This window comes from Bos taurus, chromosome 4, assembly GCF_002263795.3.
Source record: "Bos taurus isolate L1 Dominette 01449 registration number 42190680 breed Hereford chromosome 4, ARS-UCD2.0, whole genome shotgun sequence".
Lineage (NCBI taxonomy): Eukaryota > Metazoa > Chordata > Mammalia > Artiodactyla > Bovidae > Bos > Bos taurus.
In genome coordinates, this window is record NC_037331.1 from 25,349,429 (window position 1) to 25,370,293 (window position 20,865).

Here is a 20,865-nt window from a genome sequence, read left to right on the forward strand (position 1 = left end):
AATAAGATTAGATTATTTGGTGGAAGGAATGATAGATCAGAAAATAGAAACAACCAATGTAGATGCCTTTTTCTTAGGTCTCCACTGTGACTATCAGCTCGTGAAAGGCTTTCTTTGCTACCAGTGCAGGCAAACCACAACATTGACTCAGGTTTTGACTTTTATTGAAATATCATTTTACCTTCATAAGAATATTCAAGCACATTAAGAATCTAAATGATAATGTTACAGAATTCATGTACCCACCCATTTAGTTTTAGTCAGTTAACCAGAAGTTTTTCTTCATGACTTTTAACCGCTTAGAGGTAATATATTATAACTCGGATTGAATAAGTTTTAATGCTTTCTTCATGTTTTCTATCACTGTAATAAAGTAAATATATATTATTAGTAAATGAGAGTATAAAATTTTACAATTAACTGTGAATCTAAAATCAACCTGTTTAACAACTATAAAGATGTGGGGATTTATCTGCAATATTAAAAACTATTATATAAATGTGTACACATAAATTTAGGGATTAGACCTTTAAGAGCTGATTAATTAACTTTACGTTAAAGAATTTTATCAGAGGGATTTGAGGGGGTATCTGTTTTATTAACTGATTATTTTGTGTTCGTTTCATTGGATATGACAAGCATGTGTGTGTGTTAGTCGCTCAGTCGTGTCTGACTCTTTGCAACCCCATGGACTGTAGCCCGCCAGGTTCCTTTGTCCATGGGATTCTCCAGGCAAGACTACTGGAGTGGGTTGCCATTTCCTTCTCCATGGCAAGCATAGCTATCTTATTAAGCATAGCTGATTGATTGTGAATGTTGTTAAGAATGAAAGTCCCAAGTCAGACTGAGGAAGAGATTTAATTGTTAATCACTTTGAGGAAATCACATACGATCTTTGATATGAGAAGAATGGACTGGCTTTCTTAAAGTGTAATTTTAATGTGTACTCTATCCTGTTTGATGGTCTTAACATTTAGTGATCACAAGGACTGTTAGAGATCCCCATTAAAAAAATAGATTCCAAGTTGTCCCAGAAATTCTGATGTCAATTGGAGCTAAGAGTTTGCATTTTAACCACAGCCACCACTGCCAATCCCAGGAACTGTGATGGGTGGGAATCACTGTTTGAGGGAAAGTGCTGATGGAGGGCATCACTCACCCTTCTAACTGTCAAGTGTTGCTAGCATCACTGTTTAAGATAATTTGAAAATACTTACATAGTGGTAAATCCTGAGGTTCATATGTATATAATCTGTTCGAGTATCTTCCAGTTATATCAGCTCTGACTGTTAAAGAAGGATCTGCCCACAAAAAATAAGTTACTTACATATTTTTTTAAGAGTTCTGAAAATCATTCATGCCTCTAGCTCTGAAACAAACATTAAGCATATTTACAAACTAAATCAGTTTTCATACATGTTAATTCATGATGAGTTAATCAGAATTTCCATTTTAGTGTGCTACAGCTCTCTATCAACATAGTTTAGAGAACTGTACTGAAAGTATTTTGGGGATTGATTTAATAGCATGAGTTAATTTAAAAATAAAACTTCAATATTTATAAGTTGCAAATATAGATATAATGAGTTTGATTGTTGAACAAGAGCTGTTGTTGACTGGGTTACTAATGACTCCCCTTTAAAAGGAATAGTACTTCAAATAGTATTAAAAGGAATAGTTTCAAATGAACTAACATTTGAAAGTAAATAAAAGCAAGAAGGCTACTGATTTTGTAAATCTGATGGAAAGAGATTACACAATTACCCACAAACATGATTCTAGGCACATACTGTCCATCAGGTGATAAATTCTTATCTGTGGTCTCATGCTAGCAAAAGAAGAAAAAAAAATGTTATTGGATTGGATTGTTTTTAACAGTTGATTTAAAAATACTTTACATAAACAGGTTTTCAGTAAATTGTATATTTTAGCCTCTTACAATTCTATATAACATTCTATGTCCACTAATACTATATAGCTCTTTTTGCCTTGAAATAAAGACTAAAAGAGATTAAACTTTTCCATTGAATTGAAATATTAAAAAAAAATTGTAGAGATCATGTACCATGAGATTCAGCATGATGAAATTATTCTGAGCCATTTCTTGTATTTCTTTATTTTGGGCAAACACTTTTTTTAGTGCTGTGGGGAAAGATATAATGCCAGTTAGTTTCATGGATTAAGATTACTTTAAAATAATGTAGCAAAATAAAGCTAACATTTTGCATTTGTTTGCTTCTATAACTTGGATGTTAATAGTTGATTGGCCCATTGCTACTCTGTCTCTCATTGGAAAGCAATGAGGGACACAGTCTATCCAAGGTCGGGGGGAACATCAAGGGATAATCGCATTGAAATCACCAGTTTTATAATGTTACTTAATTCATTGACTCATTGGTTAAAGCATCATCTTTTCAGCCAGTTTTCCCACCTTTCTGGGGAGCAGAGGATGCAGAGGGATATAAAATCCTGAAGGACACATAATATAAATATATTCAGTAGATTGCTAACAATCGTTGTAGTCAGTAAGCTCCTTAGTAAAACGGTGGTACTCCATCAGTTGTCTTTTTTTTTTTTTTAATTTCGAGTGCCTTCTTAATTTTTAACTAGGTCACTTTCTTACTTCATATTGAAAATACAGTACGATCTCAAAAGCATAAATTACCTTGGCAGTACTGACAGTCCTCCAAGTGATGAATAACCATCAGTGGCTTGTTACTAAACAGAGAGAGGGTGAAATTGAGTCAAGTGATTCATTCGAGTCAAACTGTACAGGGAAATTAGATTTAAGGTTTTCATACTTTCTGTAAGACATTAAAATTCACAGGTTGACACATCACAGCATTGTAATCTGTAGTAGTGTTAGTCATAAAATGACCTCAGAACTGAAGCATCAGTCTCACCAGAAACGTAGCTCATTAGAAATGTTAATTTTCTGACTCCCTCCAGGTCCACTCAATCAGAATCTCTGGGGCTGGGGTCCAGGAATCACAGCTTAAGAAGTTGACCAGGTCATTCTTACATATACTGTAGTACAGTTAGAAAGAGTCAATTCTGTCTCCAAAGTTGAAAGGATATGAACAAGGCATTCATTTCCAGTGAACATGTGGTATAAAATTGTAGGAGAATAAAGTTTTTACTTATTTTCTTCTGTTTTTAGTTTGCAAAAAGGCTATTAATATTTGGTTATTTTTACCAACTTTCACTCTTGTCATAATTCTATAAGCAATCTCAGTGAGAGTTCCCTTCCTTTATATTTTTCAGTGTCATTTTGATTTTCACTCTTGGAAAAAATTTTTTTTATGGTAGTTAATTGACTGCTGTTTAGAATTAGAGAAAAGTTAGAATGTTGACTATAGTAAAAGATAAATGAATTATGATTTGGATACATAAGATATTTTTTAATGTTTAATTTTGAGAGAATGTTGGGTCCAAAAAGAGACTAATGTAAAAATATAAATCATAAATCTTTAAAAGAACAGAGGTAATTATATGAAATACACCTCAAAGAAAATAACAAACTTTGAGCTGTTAATAATTTCATTTAATCCTCCAACTTAGAATTTACATTAATTTTAGGTAAAATAAATCCTACAACTTTTAAAATTTATAACATATAAAGCTAATATTTACCAACTTCACGTCTCCTTTTTTTTTTTTTTCCTTTTTAACTTGGGAGATATTCAAGCCTAAAGAAATAAAAAAGTGAGGCAACAGTAGCACCGAGGGCAAAAAATTAAGTGCTTTGTTTCTGCATCCTAGACGTCCCTCATGCCTCACCGTTGATATCAGCCCTTCCATACTGCAAGAATTTAAAGAGAGAAAATTTTGCAATAGTATCTTCTAGTACCTTAATGCTTTCATCCTTATAATTAGTCTTTGTAATTTGTTTTGGTGTAAAATATGAGGTATGAATCCAAGTTTATTTTCCACATGATTCTAAAATTCTAATAATTGTTTTACATAGGCTGTGTCCCCTATTCCTGATTTAAAATGCTACTTTATCACATACAGTTTCTGTTGTATCTGGTTTTATTTCTATTCTCTCCTTTCAGAATGTTCAGTTCATTTACCAGTAACATACTGTTTTATTGTAGTTTGGTAAAATGTTACATATTGATTAAAGGCTAGTCCCCACTGGTTTCTTTTTCAGAATGTTCCTAACTATTTGTGTCTATGTCCCCATTTCAATCTTAGAATTATTTTTTAAACAAAAATTGTACTAATATATTGTGATTGTCTTTAAAAAATTTGAAGTATAAAGAGAATTGACATTTTTATAATGAGTCTTCCTATATAAGAACACAGAACTCGTGTCATAGGTTTGTAATTTTCTCAGTAGTACATTTAGTTCATATAGATTTTGTGCATTTTCTGTCATTTATCCTGAGATATTTTGTCTTTTTTTCCTATTTAACCATTTTAATGTTATATGCATGTGTGCTAAGTCACTTTAGTTGTGTCCGACTCTTTGTCAGCCGATGAACTGTAGCCCACCAGGCTCCTCTGTCCATGAGATTGTCCAGGCAAGAATACTGGAGTGGGTTGCCATGCCCTCCTCCAAGGGATCTTCCTGACCCCGGGGTCATACCCATGTCTCTTACATCTCCTGAATTGGCAGGCAGGTTCTTTATCACTGGCACCACCTGGGAAGTCCTTTAATTTTATTTATATATATATATGCCTTTGGTTTCTGGGTATTAGGCTACAGTCCATGGGGTCGCAAAGAGTCGGACACGACTGAGAGACTTCACATTTAACTTAATTTTCATACTTCTGAATACTTAGAGTTGATTCTCAAGTTTCTCATGTACACAGTCAACATCTGCAAATGAAGATACTTTCACACTCTTCTTAAGTTTTTCTCATCTAATTGCATTGATTGGTGTCTTGAGAACAATGTTAGTCATTGTGGTGATTAAAGAATCCCATCAGTGGGATACTTTAATTGATTTTCCCAGTAAGCATGATACTGGGTTTTTAGGTTTGTTTTTTTTTGTTTTTACTGGGATGGATATTTCTTTGTTAGGGTAAATAAAAATAAATTGATATTGTTAAATAAAAGTTTAAAAAGCTCCAATATGGATTTGGCATTATTGTAAATGCCCCTTCACCATTTATGTTGATAGGAGACACTTGTATGATTTGTGTCCTTATGAATATTAGATTATTTTAATAGGTTTTTTAATCTTGAATCTTTTGGCATTCCCAAACTGAATTTCACTTTATCAGAGTATATTTTTTAAGTGTTCTGCTGGCTGCTCTTTGCTAATATGTTGTTTACTTTTTGCATTTCTCTTTGATAATAAGATTATTCTGTAAACTTTTCTGTGTTTTTTGGTAATGTTTGTCCAGTGTGAGAGTGTGTTGCTCAATTATTTGGCATCTTTCCTTTTTCTTTGAAGAGTTGAATGTTCTTTTGATATTTGATAAATATTTGGGGTGCTTTTAAAAACATAAGTGTCTTCAGCTCTATCCCCTCAAAGTCAGTAGATCGTCAAGGATAAAAAGCATGTCACTCTTGGTCATTGAGTATAGAACAGTGCCTGGCACATGGCAGTGGGTACTCAGTAAGTACTGGACTGACTGACCATGAATGTGGATTTTAAACAAGGCTCTCTGAATTGTTCTGATAATCAGACAGCCTTAAGAAGCACTGCTGTCAACCAGATTTCTTTTTAAGCTTGTATAATACCCAGTGTGTAAAGCTGTTTTGTATATGCAGCTTATATTCAAAAGTTTACTTGGTGGATGTTGTTTAAGTCTAAATAAGTCTTTAGTAAGTCTAAACTAGACTTATTGCTGTACCATTTTGCAATATGTACAAATATCCAATCATTATTTTGTATGTCTGACACTGCTGCTAAGTCGCTTCAGTCGTGTCCAACTCTGTGCGACCCCCATAGACGGCAGCCACCAGGCTCTGCCGTCCCTGGGATTCTCCAGGCAAGAATATCAGAGTGGGTTGCCATTTCCTTCTCCAATGCATGAAAGTGAAAAGTGAAAATGAAGTCACTCAGTCACGTCTGACTCTTAGCGACTCCATGGACTGCAGCCTACCAGGCTCCTCCGTTCATGGGATTTTCCAGGCAAGAGTACTGGAGTGGGGTGCCATTGCCTTCTCCTACTATAATGTTAAGTCAGTTATTCCTCAGTATAAAAGCTTGGCTGGGTTATTAAAGAATTAATACAAGGATATTTAGAACTCTTGTTTATAAAAAATTCTAATAGCAACTCTTAGGTTAAACAGCACTCAATATCAGAGAAAATTGTTACTGTGTCCTTTCAAAAGCTAACTTGCTAGTTTTTTGGCTCTCGATGAGGTATGTGTATCATCTGTCAAAGCTGAATGAGAGGTATTTTACCTTTTTTGAGTATGAAAGAGACCTTCCTCATAAGTCTGCACCCAAGTGATGTCATCTCCCCACCCTAAAACAGAAGAGGGAAATCAGTGTATCAACTCAAGACCCCTGAAGAGTTCTGAAATGTACATGTGAAATTTGGTATAGAGGATACATGATTATAACTAGATAGGAAGAGGTTGTATCCTTTTAGATGGAGTGCTGAGGTTTTGTAACTCTGTTTCACATCTCAACACCCATGGCCTTGAACCTAGTAAATGTTCAGTAGATGCTATTATGCTTAGTGGTGACTGATAAGATATCTTCGGACCACGCAAAAACTCTGGCTTTCAGATTGTACAGGAGAAGACTAGTTAATCTGCATGCCTTGTAAGTGCTGGTGCTAAGTTGCTTCAGTCATGTCTGACTGTGACCTGTGGACTGTAGCCTGCCATGCTCCTCTGTCCATGGGATTCTCCAGGCAAGAATACTGGAGTGGTTTGCTGTTTTCCTCCTCCAGGGGAATCTTCCTGACCCAGGAATTGAACCCAAGTCTCTTGCATCTCCTGCATTGCCAGGTGGGTTCTTTACCACTAGCACCACCTGGGAATCCCATGCATACTTTGTAAATCTATTAGGAATATGTTGGGCTGTACTCTCTGGTGCCCTTGAAGCTTGAGTACTGAGAGATGTTGATGCCTTTAAAATCAGAATACATCATGAAAAAACAGAATTTCACATTTTGCTTTTGAGTTTTAACAGGTAAAAAATTCTGCTGTGGAAATTTCATGGTTGAGAGATAAACTAATAAAACACAGTTGTTTTGGAAGCATCCAGAAGTGGAGGAGAGGGAAACCGAACACAAGGAGTAGAGAGAGAACTTGCTGCTGCTGCTGCTGCTGCTAAATCGCTTCAGTCGTGTCTGAGTCTGTGCGACCCCATAGACGGCAGCCCACCAGGCTCCCCTGTCCCTGGGATTCTCCAGGCAAGAACACTGGAGTGGGTTGCCATTTCCTTCTCCAATGCATGAAAGTGAAAAGTGAAAGGGAAGTCGCTCAGTCGTGTCTGACTCTTAGCGACCCCATGGACTGCAGCCTGCCAGGATCCTCTGTCCATGGGATTTTCCAGGTAAGAGTACTGGAGTGGGCTGCCATCGCCCTCTCCAGAGAGAGAACCTACTGGTCCTTAAAGAGGCGATGGGAGGAGTTGGGGATGTATACCAGTGACTGAAGAATGACTGTCGAGGAGAATGCACAAAGTACTTCAAAGTATTTTCTGGAAATGTCTCCGTCTACAGATGGAAAAGATTGAATTAATTTGAAAATAGAAATATGTGCAGTCTAGTTTGTACTCAGATTTTTTTGTATGCTTCAACTGTGTCAGATTGGAGTTTCTTGTTTTGATACCATGGCTTAGAAGATGGCCAGGACTTATGAAGCAGAGTTATGGAGCAAGATAAATATGATTGTATGATTTTTGTCAGGTTTTAGTTGGTTTGTTAATAGAGACTATTAAATATAATTAATAGTGTAATTCATCTATTGAAAGTAGATACTTTTTTGGGTATATTTACATAGTGTGCAACCATCACTGCAGTAATTAGAGAACATCTTTATCACCTGAAAAAAGAAACCCTTTACCATTCAGTTATCACCACCTAATCCTTTCCTTTGCTCAACCCTAAGAAACACCGAATCCACTTTCAGTCTGTAGGTTAGCTTCCTCCAGATGTTTGTGTCTATGGAATCATATAAGATGTGACGTGTTTTACGGCTGGATGCTTTCATTCGGTACAAAGTGTTCAAGGTTCATCCATGTCATTGCGTGTATTAGGACTTCATTCTTGGGCCATTCCATTGTAACACTATACCACATTTTGTTTATCCATTCATCATTTGATGACCATTTGGGTGGTTTCTACATTTTGGATTTTATGAATACTGCTGCTGTGAACGCATGGGTACAAGACTTGTGTGTGAACATGTGTTTTCATCTTCCCTGGGTTTATCCCTGGAGGTGGAATTGCTGGACCAAATGGTAACTGTACCTTTACCATTCTGGGGGCACTACCAGACTTTTTCCAAAGTGACTGCATTATTTTACTCCCTTACCAGAAATGTTGGTTTGTTTTGCCTGATTATAGAAGCTGGGTGTTGGAAGAACACCTTATGTTAGCTTAGTACCCCCACCTTAGCAAGAATCGTTCCTGTCTGTAGTAATCCTGAAGGATTTTCTTTGCTTGAGCATATGTAGTGACTTTATGCTATGTTTAGCATTTGATAAAAGTTGCTTTGAAATCAGCCAGTGAGACTAGGCTCCTACTTAATTTCCCTATTCCCTATTGAATGGTTGCAAATACCATTCAATGCCAGAATGTCAGCAATGGGAAAAATTACTGGTCTCTGCCCTTGGTGAACTTAGTTCTGCAAACATTAAAGGAACATCTGCTATATGCCTTGCTCCACTTGGCACTGGGTGTACAAAGGTGGGGGAGTATAGTCCCTGTTCTCAGTTTGTTCATAGCTTGGCAAGGTAGTCATATTGTATTATAATTGTTTTTATACACTTTACCCCATAATCACAATAGGCCAAAGGTGGTACAGAATTTAAACTGTCTTCAGGGTCTCTGTTCATTGATGTTGTTTAGTCACTCAGTCGTGTCCAACTCTTTGCAGCCCCATGAACAGCAGCATGCCAGGCTTCCCTGTCCTTCACCATCTCCTTGAGTTTGCTCAAATGCATGTCCATTGAGTCGATGTTGCCATCCAACCATCTCATCCTCTTTTGCCCCCTTCTCCTCCTGTGCTCAATCTTTCCCAGCATCAGGGTCTTTACCAATGAGTCAGCTCTTCGAATCAGGTAGCCAAAGTATTAGAGCTTCAGCATCAGTCCTTCCCATGAATATTCAGGTCTGATTTCCCTTAGGATTGACTGGTCTGATCTCCTTGCAGTCCAAGGGACTCTCGAGAGTCTTCTCCAACACCAGAGTTAGAAAGCATTGTTTGGCACTCAGCCTTCTTTATGGTCCAACTCTCACATCCATACATGACTACTGGAAAAACCATAACTTTAACTAGATGTACCTTTGTCAGCAAAGTGGTATCTCTGCTTTTTAATATCCTGTCCAGGTTTGTCATAGCTTTTCTTCCAGGGAGCAAGTGTCTTTTAATTTCATGGTGCAGTCGCCATCCATGGTGATTTTGGAGCCCAAGAAAATAAAATCTGTCACTGTTTCGACTTTTTCCCCTTCTATTTGCCATGAAGTGATGGGACTGGATGCCATGATCTTCAGTTCCGTTCAGTCGCTCAGTCATGTCCAACTCTTTGCGACCCCATGAATCGCAGCACGCCAGGCCTCCCTGTCCATCACCAACTCCTGGAGTTCACTCAGACTCACGTCCATCGAGTCAGTGATGCCATCCAGCCATCTCATCCTCTGTTGTCCCCTTCTCCTCCTGCCCCCAATCCCTCCCAGCATCAGAGTCTTTTCCAATGAATCAACACTTTGCCTGAGGTGGCCAAAGTACTGGAGTTTCAGCTTTAGCATCAGTCCTTCCAAAGAACGCCCAGGGCTGATCTCCTTTAGAATGGACTGGTTGGATTTCTTTGCAGTCCAAGGGACTCTCAAGAGTCTTCTCCAACACCACAGTTCAAAAGCATCAATTCTTTGGCGCTCAGCCTTCTTCACAGTCCAACTCTCACATCCATACATGACCACAGGAAAAACCATAGCTATGACTAGACGGACCTTTGATGGCAAAGTAATGTCTCTGCTTTTGAATATGCTATCTAGGTTGGTCATAACTTTCCTTCCAAGGAGTAAGCATCTTTTAATTTCATGGCTCAATCACCATCTGCAGTGATTTTGGAGCCCCCCAAAATAAAGTCTGACACTGTTTCCACTGTTTTCCCCATCTATTTCCCATGAAGTGATGGGACCAGATGCCATGATCTTCATTTTCTGAATGTTGATCTTTAAGCCAACTTTTTCACTCTCCTCTTTCACTTTCATCAAGAGGCTGTTTAGTTCTTCACTTTCTGCTAAAGGGTGGTATCATCTGCATATCTGAGGTTATTGATATTTCTCCCGGCAATCTTGATTCCAGCTTGTGCTTCTTCCAGCCCAGTGTTTCTCATGATGTACTCTGCATATAAGTTAAATAAGCAGGGTGACAATATATAGCCTTGATGTACTCTTTTTCCTATTTGGAACCAGTCTGTTGTTCCATATCCAGTTCTAACTGTTGCTTCCTGACCTGCATATAGGTTCTCAAGAGGCAGATCAGGTGGTCTGGTATTCCCATCTCTTTCAGAATTTTCCACAGTTTATCATGATCCACACAGTCAAAGGCTTTGGCATAGTCAGTAAAGCAGAAATAGATGTTTTTCTGGAACTCTTTTGCTTTTTTGATGATCCAGAGGATGTTGGCAATTTGATCTCTGGTTCCTCTGCCTTTTCTAAAACCAGCTTGAACGTCAGGAAGTTCATGGTTCACATATTGCTGAAGCCTGGCTTGGAGAATTTTGAGCATTACTTTGATCTTAGTTACCATAATTCATAATTCAGTACTGGCTATGTTTACTTGTCATCTGAGATTTCATTCATCTTCAAAATGTGTTTATTGAGTACTTACTGTATGCCAGGTGCTGGTTGCAGAGCAGTTCTTTTGATTCCAAAGAAAGTTAAGGTTTTGGGGTTCACTTTTATATTGAACCATTTCTTAACTTTTTCCAATTAATATTCCCTCTTCTCCCTAACAGTGTTTGTGTTTAACTGGTGCTGCTCCCCACTCCAAGCAGCTCCATATACTACTTGATGTTACACGTGGTGTTTAATTCAGCCCTCGAGGGTCTTTAAGGGCAGTGACTAGTTTGGTCTTTGGCAATTTAAGGCTAATGAGTTCATTGTTTTATGACTATTTATGTGTATATATGGAGATAACATGATAAATTACACTTATGAAAATATTTCCCTCTTTATTTTGCAAAAGCTTATGGATTTTTTTCGGCTTTCTGTGATTTTAAACTAATGTAGAATTAATTATTTTGGCTGAATATTGGTGAGCAGTTGGCTGGCATCCAGTACATTTATTGCTAAGTCACTTCAGTTGTGTCTGACTCTGTGCGACCCCATAGATGGCAGCCCATCAGGCTCCACCATCCCTGGGATTCTCCAGGCAAGAACACTGGAGTGGGTTGCCATTTCCTTCTCCAATGCATGAAAGTGAAAAGTGAAAGTGAAGTCACTTAGTCATGTCCGACTCTTAGTGACCCCATGGACTGCAGCCTACCAGGTTCCTCCGTCCATGGGATTTTCCAGGCAAGCGTACTGGAGTGGGGTGCCATTGCCTTCTCCTGTACATTTATTAAGGGATAAATTAACTTGGAAAGAAAGGCAATATTTTCAAATTTAAAATTATGCTATAGTTATCTCTATTTGTTTCTTACTTAGTTCCCATTGCCATTCCAAGTAGTGGTCAAGTGTTTTTTTGGGTTGCGCTACTAATTTAGAATTAGAAGCAGAAGATATTAAGAAGAGATGGCAAGAATACACAGAAGAACTGTACAAAAAGGATCTTCGTGACCCAGATAATCACAATGGTGTGATCACTGAGCCAGACATCCTGGAATGTGAAGTCAAGTGGGCCTTAGAAAGCATCACTATGAACAAAGCTAGTGGAGGTGATGGAATTCCAGTTGAACTATTCCAAATCCTGAAAGATGATGCTATGAAAGTGCTGCACTCAATATGCCAGCCAATTTGGAAAACTCAGAAGTGGCCACAGGACTGGAAAAAGTCAGTTTTCATTCCAATCCCAAAGAAAGGCAATGCCAAAGAATGCTCAAACTACCGCACAATTGCACTCATCTCACACACTAGTAAAGTCATGCTCAAAATTCTCCAAGCCAGGCTTCAGCAATATGTGAACCGTGAACTTCCTGATGTTCAAGCTGGTTTTAGAAAAGGCAGAGGAACCAGAGATCAAATTGCCAACATCCGCTGGATCATGGAAAAAGCAAGAGAGTTCCAGAAAAACATCTATTTCTGCTTTATTGACTATGCCAAAGCCTTTGACTGTGTGGATCACAATAAACTGTGGAAAATTCTGAAAGAGATGGGAATACCAGACCACCTGACCTGCCTCTTGAGAAATTTGTATGCAGGTCAGGAAGCAACAGTTAGAACTGGACATGGAACAACAGACTGGTTCCGAATAGGAAAAGGAGTACGTCAAGGCTGTATATTGTCACCCTGTTTATTTAACTTATATGCAGAGTACATCATGAGAAACGCTGGACTGGAAGAAACACAAACTGGAATCAAGATTGCTAGGAGAAATATCAATAACCTCAGATATGCAGATGACACCACCCTTATGGCAGAAAGTGAAGAGGAACTCAAAAGCCTCTTGATGAAAGTGAAAGTGGAGAGTGAAAAAGTTGGCTTAAAGCTCAACATTCAGAAAATGAAGATCATGGCATCTGGTCCCATCACTTCATGGGAAATAGATGGGGAAACAGTGTCAGACTTTATTTTTCTGGGCTCCAAAATCACTGCAGATGGTGACTGCAACCATGAAATTAAAAGATGCTTACTCCTTGGAAGGAAAGTTATGACCAACCTAGATAGCATATTCAAAAGCAGGGACATTATTTTGCCAACTTGACTTGTCTAGTCAAGGCTATGGTTTTTCCAGTAGTCATGTATGGATGTGAGAGTTGAACTGTGAAGAAGGCTGAGCACCGAAGAATTGATGCTTTTGAACTGTGGTGTTGGAGAAGACTCTTGAGAGTCCCTTGGACTGCAAGGAGATCCAACCAGTCCATTCTAAAGGAGATCAGTCCTGGGTGTTCTTTGGAAGGACTGATGCTAAAGCTGAAACTCCAGTACTTTGGCCACCTCATGCGAAGAGTTGACTCATTGGAAAAGACTCTGATGCTGGGAGGGATTGAGGGCAGGAGGAGAAGGGGATGACAGAGGATGAGATGGCTGGATGGCGTCACTGACTCGATGGACCTGAGTCTGAGTGAACTCCAGGAGTTGGTGATGGACAGGGAGGCCTGGCGTGCTGCGATTCATGGGGTTGCAAAGAGTCAGAGACAACTGAACGACTGATCTGATCTGATGTGCAGATGAATGATTTTCTTTACACTTCTGATAACTGGAAATGTAGGAATCAATTTTGTGAATCTTATTTATATTTCTTTACAGGTAAAGATATAATTGTTTCTTAGGCTGAAGTAAAGCAGTTGGTACAAAATAGATGTTTTCTAAACAGTGTAGCCCATGGCAAATGTAGATCGTGTTGTCTAAAAATACTATAGCGGTTTCCCAGAGTCAGCATAGCAAACACTTGGTTAACCAGAATTCTTGAAGGATGGAGATAAAATATTTTTTGTGGGATCCCAGTATAAAATCATTCCAAATTATTTTCTTGCCTGAAGAAGTATTGGACAGAGCACTGGAACAGATTCTATGGAAATCCTGATTGCATTTAGGATATCAATATGACATATCAATCAATAGAATTTTCCAGAATTTTCTAGGACTCTGGTTACCAAAGTTATAGGCAATGAAACTAGCTTCCCACTATTTCTATAGAAGATGCAGCAATTTTTTTTTTTTTCATTTGATTTGGCTCACTCTTTAAAATTAACTGATACTTTCTGGGATTCTTTTTCCCCTGTTTTCAAATGACACACAACAAAAAATTCCAGTTAATTGAGTTGGTTTTATAACTAGACTGTGGGCAAGAGATGAATAACTTTAAAACAATCCAAATGACTGAGTTTAGAAAATAAAATAAAATTCCAGTACCTCTTGAAAGTGTCTGAGGAGGTCTCTTTTCCCTTTTGATAGCAATGGCAAGGTTGGAAGAAACGGTGATGGATAAGAGGCAGAGGACCAGAACTGAGTGTGACATCATGTCTTCTCAAGAATCCTTCAGAACTGGATGGTAAAAAATGTCAGAATCTAGGAGGTTACCTCAGGCTGTCATCAAGACATTTGTTAAGAGTTAGACCAAATTTAGGCTGACAGATTGCTTTGCTTGTGTGAGTTGACATGGTACAACCATCTAGAACTTTCACATTTTATTTGTAAGTTATTGTAAAAATGCAGTCAATTCAATAAAAGTCCATTTGATGAAAAGCCACAGTGTTTGGGCTTCCTGGGGGCGGTACAATGACGTTGACACCCAAATAGGCACCCAAAGCCTATTTCTGATAGCATTTGAGTGCTTACAGCGTTGCTTTAAATCTCAGATAAAATCATGTTGATTAAAGGGCTTGCCCCTGCGGAATGCAGTGGGAAGGTGACAAGTGTCATGCATAAATAATCTTTGCCTTTTGATTAAAACACCATTTTAACTTTATGCCAAGACAGTAAGATGAGGCATGAACAATTAGTGCTGAAAATGGAAATGGGAGGAGGAATGGAATACGGAGGTTCTTGTTTTTCAGTTCTTTGATAGTCATTTATCTTTATCCTCCCATCATTTACTCAGCCTTTTGCTCTTCTGTGTGCAACCCTGCCCTATTTAAAAACCAGGCCTCTCATTTCAGTATCTTTCTCTTGCCAGTGGTGCATCCCTTTGATTCTCTCCTGGATTGAAAATGGTTGCTTTGGTTCTATTTAAAGTATTTTCTTTCCTAATCTGGAAAGGACACACTTGTAAATTTCTTTCTATTGAGAAACCCTGTTAAACAATAATCATGATGCTGATAAATATCACAGTTTAAGTTCTTATAACTTGGTGATACTGTAAAACATTTCAGAATGCCATCTTTTACCTTACGGATGTCATCGTGTACTGTAAGGGCTGGAACAAGGAAAGGGTAGATTTCAGTAGGGGATAAAGACAGTTGAATCTGGAACACAGGGTCCAGTGTGGGGAGGGCAGGCTTTGTGGGGGTGGAAGTGGCTGTAGAGAAAGGGAAGCAACCGTCTAAGGCGGGGTCTTAACTTGGGTCCAGGGAGCTTCTAGACGATCTGTGATTGAGCTCCTGAAGTCTCAAAATCCCTGAATTTGACTGTAAAATTTTGTGAGCCTTTGTTCTCTTTTCTGGGGAAGAAAGCCCCCAGGTGCCTTAGGATTCTTCCAGGTATCTTTAGAAGCAAGGAGTTAAGAAGCAGTTAATCTGGAGGAAGCATGAGAAAAAATTCTTTATGATACAGACAGAGATAAGTAGGTAGAATCTCTATCAAAAGAAGTTATAACTTCACCTTTTGCTTGGTTTAAAGCTGCCAAATTTAAATAGGAACTGACTTTTTATTTTCAGATTTCAAGTTATTAGGTATGATTGTCAGACTTCTACTTAAAAAAATAAAAATATTTGTTTTCTGTCTGACACTGATAAATTGTAAAAGAGGTATTAAATATATTCTATAATGAAGACAATCAATTTATATATTACTGTTTTGGATGAGTAGTAATTTCCCTGGTGAATAGAACATGAATGACTTACAGTCCTCCAGTATCAGATGCCTGGGTTAATCTAATTGGGGGACACAGATGAACATGATGTGGTCATGTGCCGGGAGCAGCTCGCTCTGCACTCGGAGGCCAATAGCCACATGTCTACAATTAGGTGTTATAAACACTGGCAGCATTTTCTGACAGTACTTTACTTTTCAAAAGTAATTTAACATATGTCATTTACTTAAATATTTAAAAAGTCTCTGTAAAAGAAAAGAGGGAGTGAAATTTTACATTCTTTTCATAGGATATTAAAACTAGTTCCCTATGCTAAACAGTAGAACCTTGTTGTTATTCCATCCTATATATAAGTTGGCATCTGCTAACCCCAAACTTTCACTCTATCCCTCTGTTCTCTTTTCTGGGGAAGAGAGCCCCTTAGAGAATATTTAAAATAAAAATGTATATATATATATATGTATATATTCTTTATATTCCTTACATATATATCCTTTATGACTGAATCACTTTGCTGTACAGCAGAAATTTGCATACTGTATATCAACTATACTTCAATAAGAAAATTAAAAAAAGAAAACAGAGGAACAATTGTTACTTGCAGTATAATTTTTAAAGGGTCGCTTTTGATCAATGTTAATTTATTATAGTAACATTAATACAAGTAGAGAATAAAAGTGTCACTCCAAATTTTTGCTGTGACGAGACAAAAACCGAGGAGCCTACACTTGCCTGACAAAAGTATGAAGCCAACAAAGAAAATGTCATTTATTAAAAGAAGAAAAATTTCATTGAACTTCCCTCTGACTTACTGAAGGCCTCAGTTTTATGCAGTGAAAAGGTGATCCTTTAAATATAACTGAGCTTGACCACTGATTAAATAATCTGGAAATTTTGCTTGCTTACCTGAAATAGTGCTCTTGCTGGAAGTGTATTCTGGATGTTTCTGGTTAAAAATGGGTGTGGATTTATAGACACACACACACCTGGTCTAGAGCCCCACCTGCCTTGAAACAAGAGCACAGTCCACCTGCAAACTTACAAAAATGGGCTTGTCTGAAAAATCTGTGCAGTTCTCCAGTTCTCATGCTCTCACACTAAGAAAGAAAGTGTCTTCTTTCTTTCTCTAAATTGAGATTGAGTGTCCTGATAGAATGAGGCCAAATGCCACCTTTGTACTTTTTTTTTCATCTACCTTTTACTTCCCAGCGTAATTTAATGTTTGGCTAGAGCTCAGCACCAGGAAAAGGAGGGGGGGGTGGCGAGCGGGGAGGAACTGGTCTGAATGTCGGAACTGTGTGCACACTATTGTTCTCGATGAAAGGTCAGTGAGGCTTGAGATTAGATATAAAACAAAGAGGAATTCCTGAGGTTTACTCTCTTTACAGAACTGGAATTGATAGCTGAAGAGAGCAGATCCCCCCTTCTTTTCTGAGAAGAGCAAAAGAGAAATATGCTGTTTTAAAATTTAACATTTTAATAATTTGACTCTGTATAAAATCCCTTACCTTACCATGCCCCCCCCCCCAAAAGGAAAGCAGGTAATTAGATACTATATTTATCTAATAGTTTAAAATTTTTTCTTGTAATTAATCTATGATTATGGAAAAGCATCTCTTGCCCTTCCCCAGTACTGCCTGTCTTTCTCAGTTCACCCCCTCCCCAACAGACACACATCTACCTACCTCACCACTTTCTACTTCTTGGACTTTGATTGTCAAAGTGATCTAGGGCAGAGTCTTCAAACCTGGCCCACCTGTTTTTGTGCAGACCAAGAGCTAAGAGTGGTTTTTACATTTTAAAATGTTTTTGGGTGAAAAATCCAAAGAATCATAATTTGTGACATGTGAAAATTGTATGAAATTCAAATGTCAGTGTCTATAAATAGAAATGACTGGATGAAGCACAACCGTGTCCATTGCCTTGCTATTGTGTCTGGTTACTTTTGCATTCTAACAAAGAAGTGCAGTGCTGAAACAGGGACTGTATGACCCGTGAAGTCTTAAAATATTTACTCTCAGGTCTTTTATAGAAAAAGTTGGCTGATCTTTAGGTGGTTGTTCAACAAATTTTTGTCTTCCTTCCTCCCTCCCTGTCTTTCTCTCTCTCTCTTTTTTTTTTTGATTATTCACTTATATTAATAAATGTACTGCTAAAGAGTGGAGGTGGTGGTTATCTTCTGACATTAAAGAGTGTCCTTCTAGTATTTTAACTTTGGATATAGTACTGGCTTGATTTTATTATGTTAAGAAAGTAGTCATTGTTCCTACATCATGTCTCTTAAAGGCAGGAAGGTTCAGTTTTATTTTATGAAGACGTATGTATGTATATGAGATAGTAAATTTATATGGTAAATGTATTCCTTTTGTATAGTAAGTTTATAGTTTTCCTGCTAAATTTTCCTTGTGATCCTAAGAGAAACCCCACGTAGCCAGGTTCTATTATTCTTTTAGTATACTTCTGACTCATGTATTCATTTAATTGTACTTTCTTTTTTCTATAGAATCCTCAAAGGGAACCTTCCTTGGAACATGGTTTTGAAATAGAACCCTTCCTGCTGAAGATCCAGAAACCTGAGGTATAGTGTTCATTTTACATCCAGTACTTACAAGCAGAGAAACAGCTGGGCAGTCATCCTTAAGTTTTCCTCTTAGTAGAGTGGGAGAGCTTTCACCTTGTTCTTGACTGGTAGTGGTTTATAGAAAAATCTTAAAACATTCTGAGGACATCGCTGTTAAATGCCTCAGAGATGATCTGTTTTAATAGTGAGAATAGGAAAGTCAGCTACTTGAGGAGTAATGGAATGAGGCCCCAAGGTGTGTGAGCTGATCAGTGCCATTGTTTCTTCCCTACGAGTGTGACCATGTAGTTTATCTTGTAAACTAGGCCACTGTTGAGAGTAAAAGCAGGTAATAAAGGTCATTGGAATTAGGTAATTTTAGATGATATTTTGAAACATATACACGTCAGCCAAAATTGGTTTTATTGTACAGTAGATCACAAATAGTTCTATTGAAGATTTTTCTCTAAAGTAAAAATACTTAAAATGTATGTACATTATAGCAAAAATTTTAAAAATTCTTTAATAAACATTAATCAGTTTCTTAAGTATACTTGTCTCATATACCAGGTGGTTGGTATTTTTCTGAAGGTTTTTCTGGTATTATTGGTCTTTATTTTTCAGTGTGATCTTATATTTTTTCATAACATTGCCTGCAATCATCTTTAAAGTTGCCCTTATGATTAGTATATTTAGGATTGTCATCAGCTTCAACTGCTACTTCTCTGTAGACCATACTGTTTTTAAGAAAATAACTCTTTCTGTTGTTGCTTGGTTATCTGTTAAATTTGAGAAGATTTACTTCAATGGCATGTGATATTTTTAATCTTATAATTTAGTTTTGTTGAAAAATCCTAAATACCTTTTTTTAGGTTTTGTTTCAAGTCATTTCTTCACCACCATTTCATTCCATTTGGGAATAGTATATACATTTATCTAATTAAAAGACTTTAATCAGTCAAGATAGTCTACCCTTGTTAATTCTTTTAAGGGCAGTGACCTATATTTTTAAAAGATTAATAGGTCACATAAATCATAAATTGAATTTAGAATTAGGAATATCTGTCTATTTTGTGTGTGTGCACATGCATTTGTGTGTCGGTCTCTCTGTGTTTCAGTTGTCTTTCTCTGAGGATATATGAAAAATAAACAGTACAAATATATTGACAGTCGGAAGTAGGTCTCCATTTTCCATCTTCTTAGGGCAATAATTATTATCAGCTTCTTCAGCTTTTTTCTAGAAGTATTTTCTCAATATTCAAGCATGTCCCCATTCCATTTATTATCTATCATCTTTGTATATATCTATGTATTTTTTATTTTAGAACAAATATTGCCATTCTATCAATATTTCTAATTCTCTCTTTTTCATTTAATAATACTGAATACTGTGCCATATAAGAAGAGGAAGTTTTGAAACCAGTTTCAAAGAGAAAAGAATCTACTGTGGAAAATGTTTATATGTCTTTATGTTCTAAATCCTGTAGAGGCAAATATTTATTTTAAAAATATTGATTTCTAGAAAAAAGCACCTTTACTTTAAAGGAATAGGTATCTCCAGAATTTGTTATTGAGCCATGTTAATTTATGTCAGACATTTAAAAGCATAGTGTGTTTATGAACTTCTCACGGTCAGTGTCTGCAGATTCTTGCTCTGTCAAGAGCAGTTACATTTCCCAATGCAAAACAATACCCCTTTCATTTCCATTAAGTATCTCAAGTCTCTGAACTTGGAGGCTGCTACAATTAAACACTTGATAAACACGCAGTGTTTTCACAGTACGGGTATAAATGGGATTTATTCTTTAGTACTTGTCCTGTGGGCTACATAAGATTAAAATTACAAAGGTTGCTTTTGCATTACCATTCAGTCCTTCAGTTAAGGCTCTTACCTGTAACCTTTGAAGGCAACCTTTTTCCTTATCATCCATAAAAATGTTCTGCTGCTGCTGCAGCTAAGTCGCTTCAGTTGTGTCGGACTCTGTGTGACCCCATAGACGGCAGCCCACCAGGCTCCCCCGTCCCTGGGATTCTTCAGGCAAGAACACTGGAGTGGGTTGCCATTTCCTTCTCCAGTGCATGAAAGTGAACAGTGAAAGTGAAGTTGCTCAGTCGTGTCTGACTCCTAGCGACCCCATGGACTGCAGCCCACCAGGCCCCTCCGTCCATGGGATTTTCCAGGCAAGAGTACTGGAGTGGGTTGCCATTGCCTTCTCCGCCTACAAAGAGACAACACATTTTTCCTCTGATGGAGGGAGATCTGAGACCTAGACTGGCCGCTTGGGTCCCCAGATCTAGTTTGGAGAGAACCTGTTTTGGAAATTGTGGATGAAGTTATAGTGGAATGTGCGGAATTGGGAGGCAGCCATGGCATGACTTCAGAGGAATCTAAGAAGAGTTTTCAAATGGATGAAGAACAGATACAGAGAGTAGGAAGAAGAAAGAGGAGTGAGTGAGTCACAGACCCAGGGAAGGAGAGAAGTAACCAATGGGTCTGGGGTGGATGGGGGCAGAGCTCTTGGATCAT

General features: G+C 37.7%; 1 protein-coding gene and 1 long non-coding RNA gene across 2 annotated transcripts in view; one reads left to right on the forward strand and one right to left on the reverse strand.

Annotated features, from left to right (window-relative positions):
• The window catches only part of LOC132345071 (uncharacterized), a 60,105-nt gene that overhangs the window by 7,082 nt on the left and 32,158 nt on the right, over positions 1 to 20,865 (forward strand). Inside the window, exon 2 of the long non-coding RNA XR_009494193.1 lies at positions 18,282 to 18,356. This is a non-coding gene — a long non-coding RNA (uncharacterized lncRNA). The remainder of the gene's footprint in view (positions 1 to 18,281; positions 18,357 to 20,865) is intronic.
• AGR3 (anterior gradient 3, protein disulphide isomerase family member) lies at positions 145 to 16,736 on the reverse strand. The gene is made up of 8 exons (NM_001191502.1): positions 16,685 to 16,736; positions 14,161 to 14,292; positions 6,366 to 6,429; positions 2,666 to 2,718; positions 2,066 to 2,142; positions 1,765 to 1,828; positions 1,218 to 1,301; positions 145 to 363 (listed from the first exon to the last, which is right to left on the reverse strand). The coding sequence occupies exons 2-8, from the start codon at positions 14,267 to 14,269 to the stop codon at positions 314 to 316; spliced, it is 501 nt and encodes a 166-aa protein (NP_001178431.1). The 5' UTR covers positions 14,270 to 14,292; positions 16,685 to 16,736; the 3' UTR covers positions 145 to 313.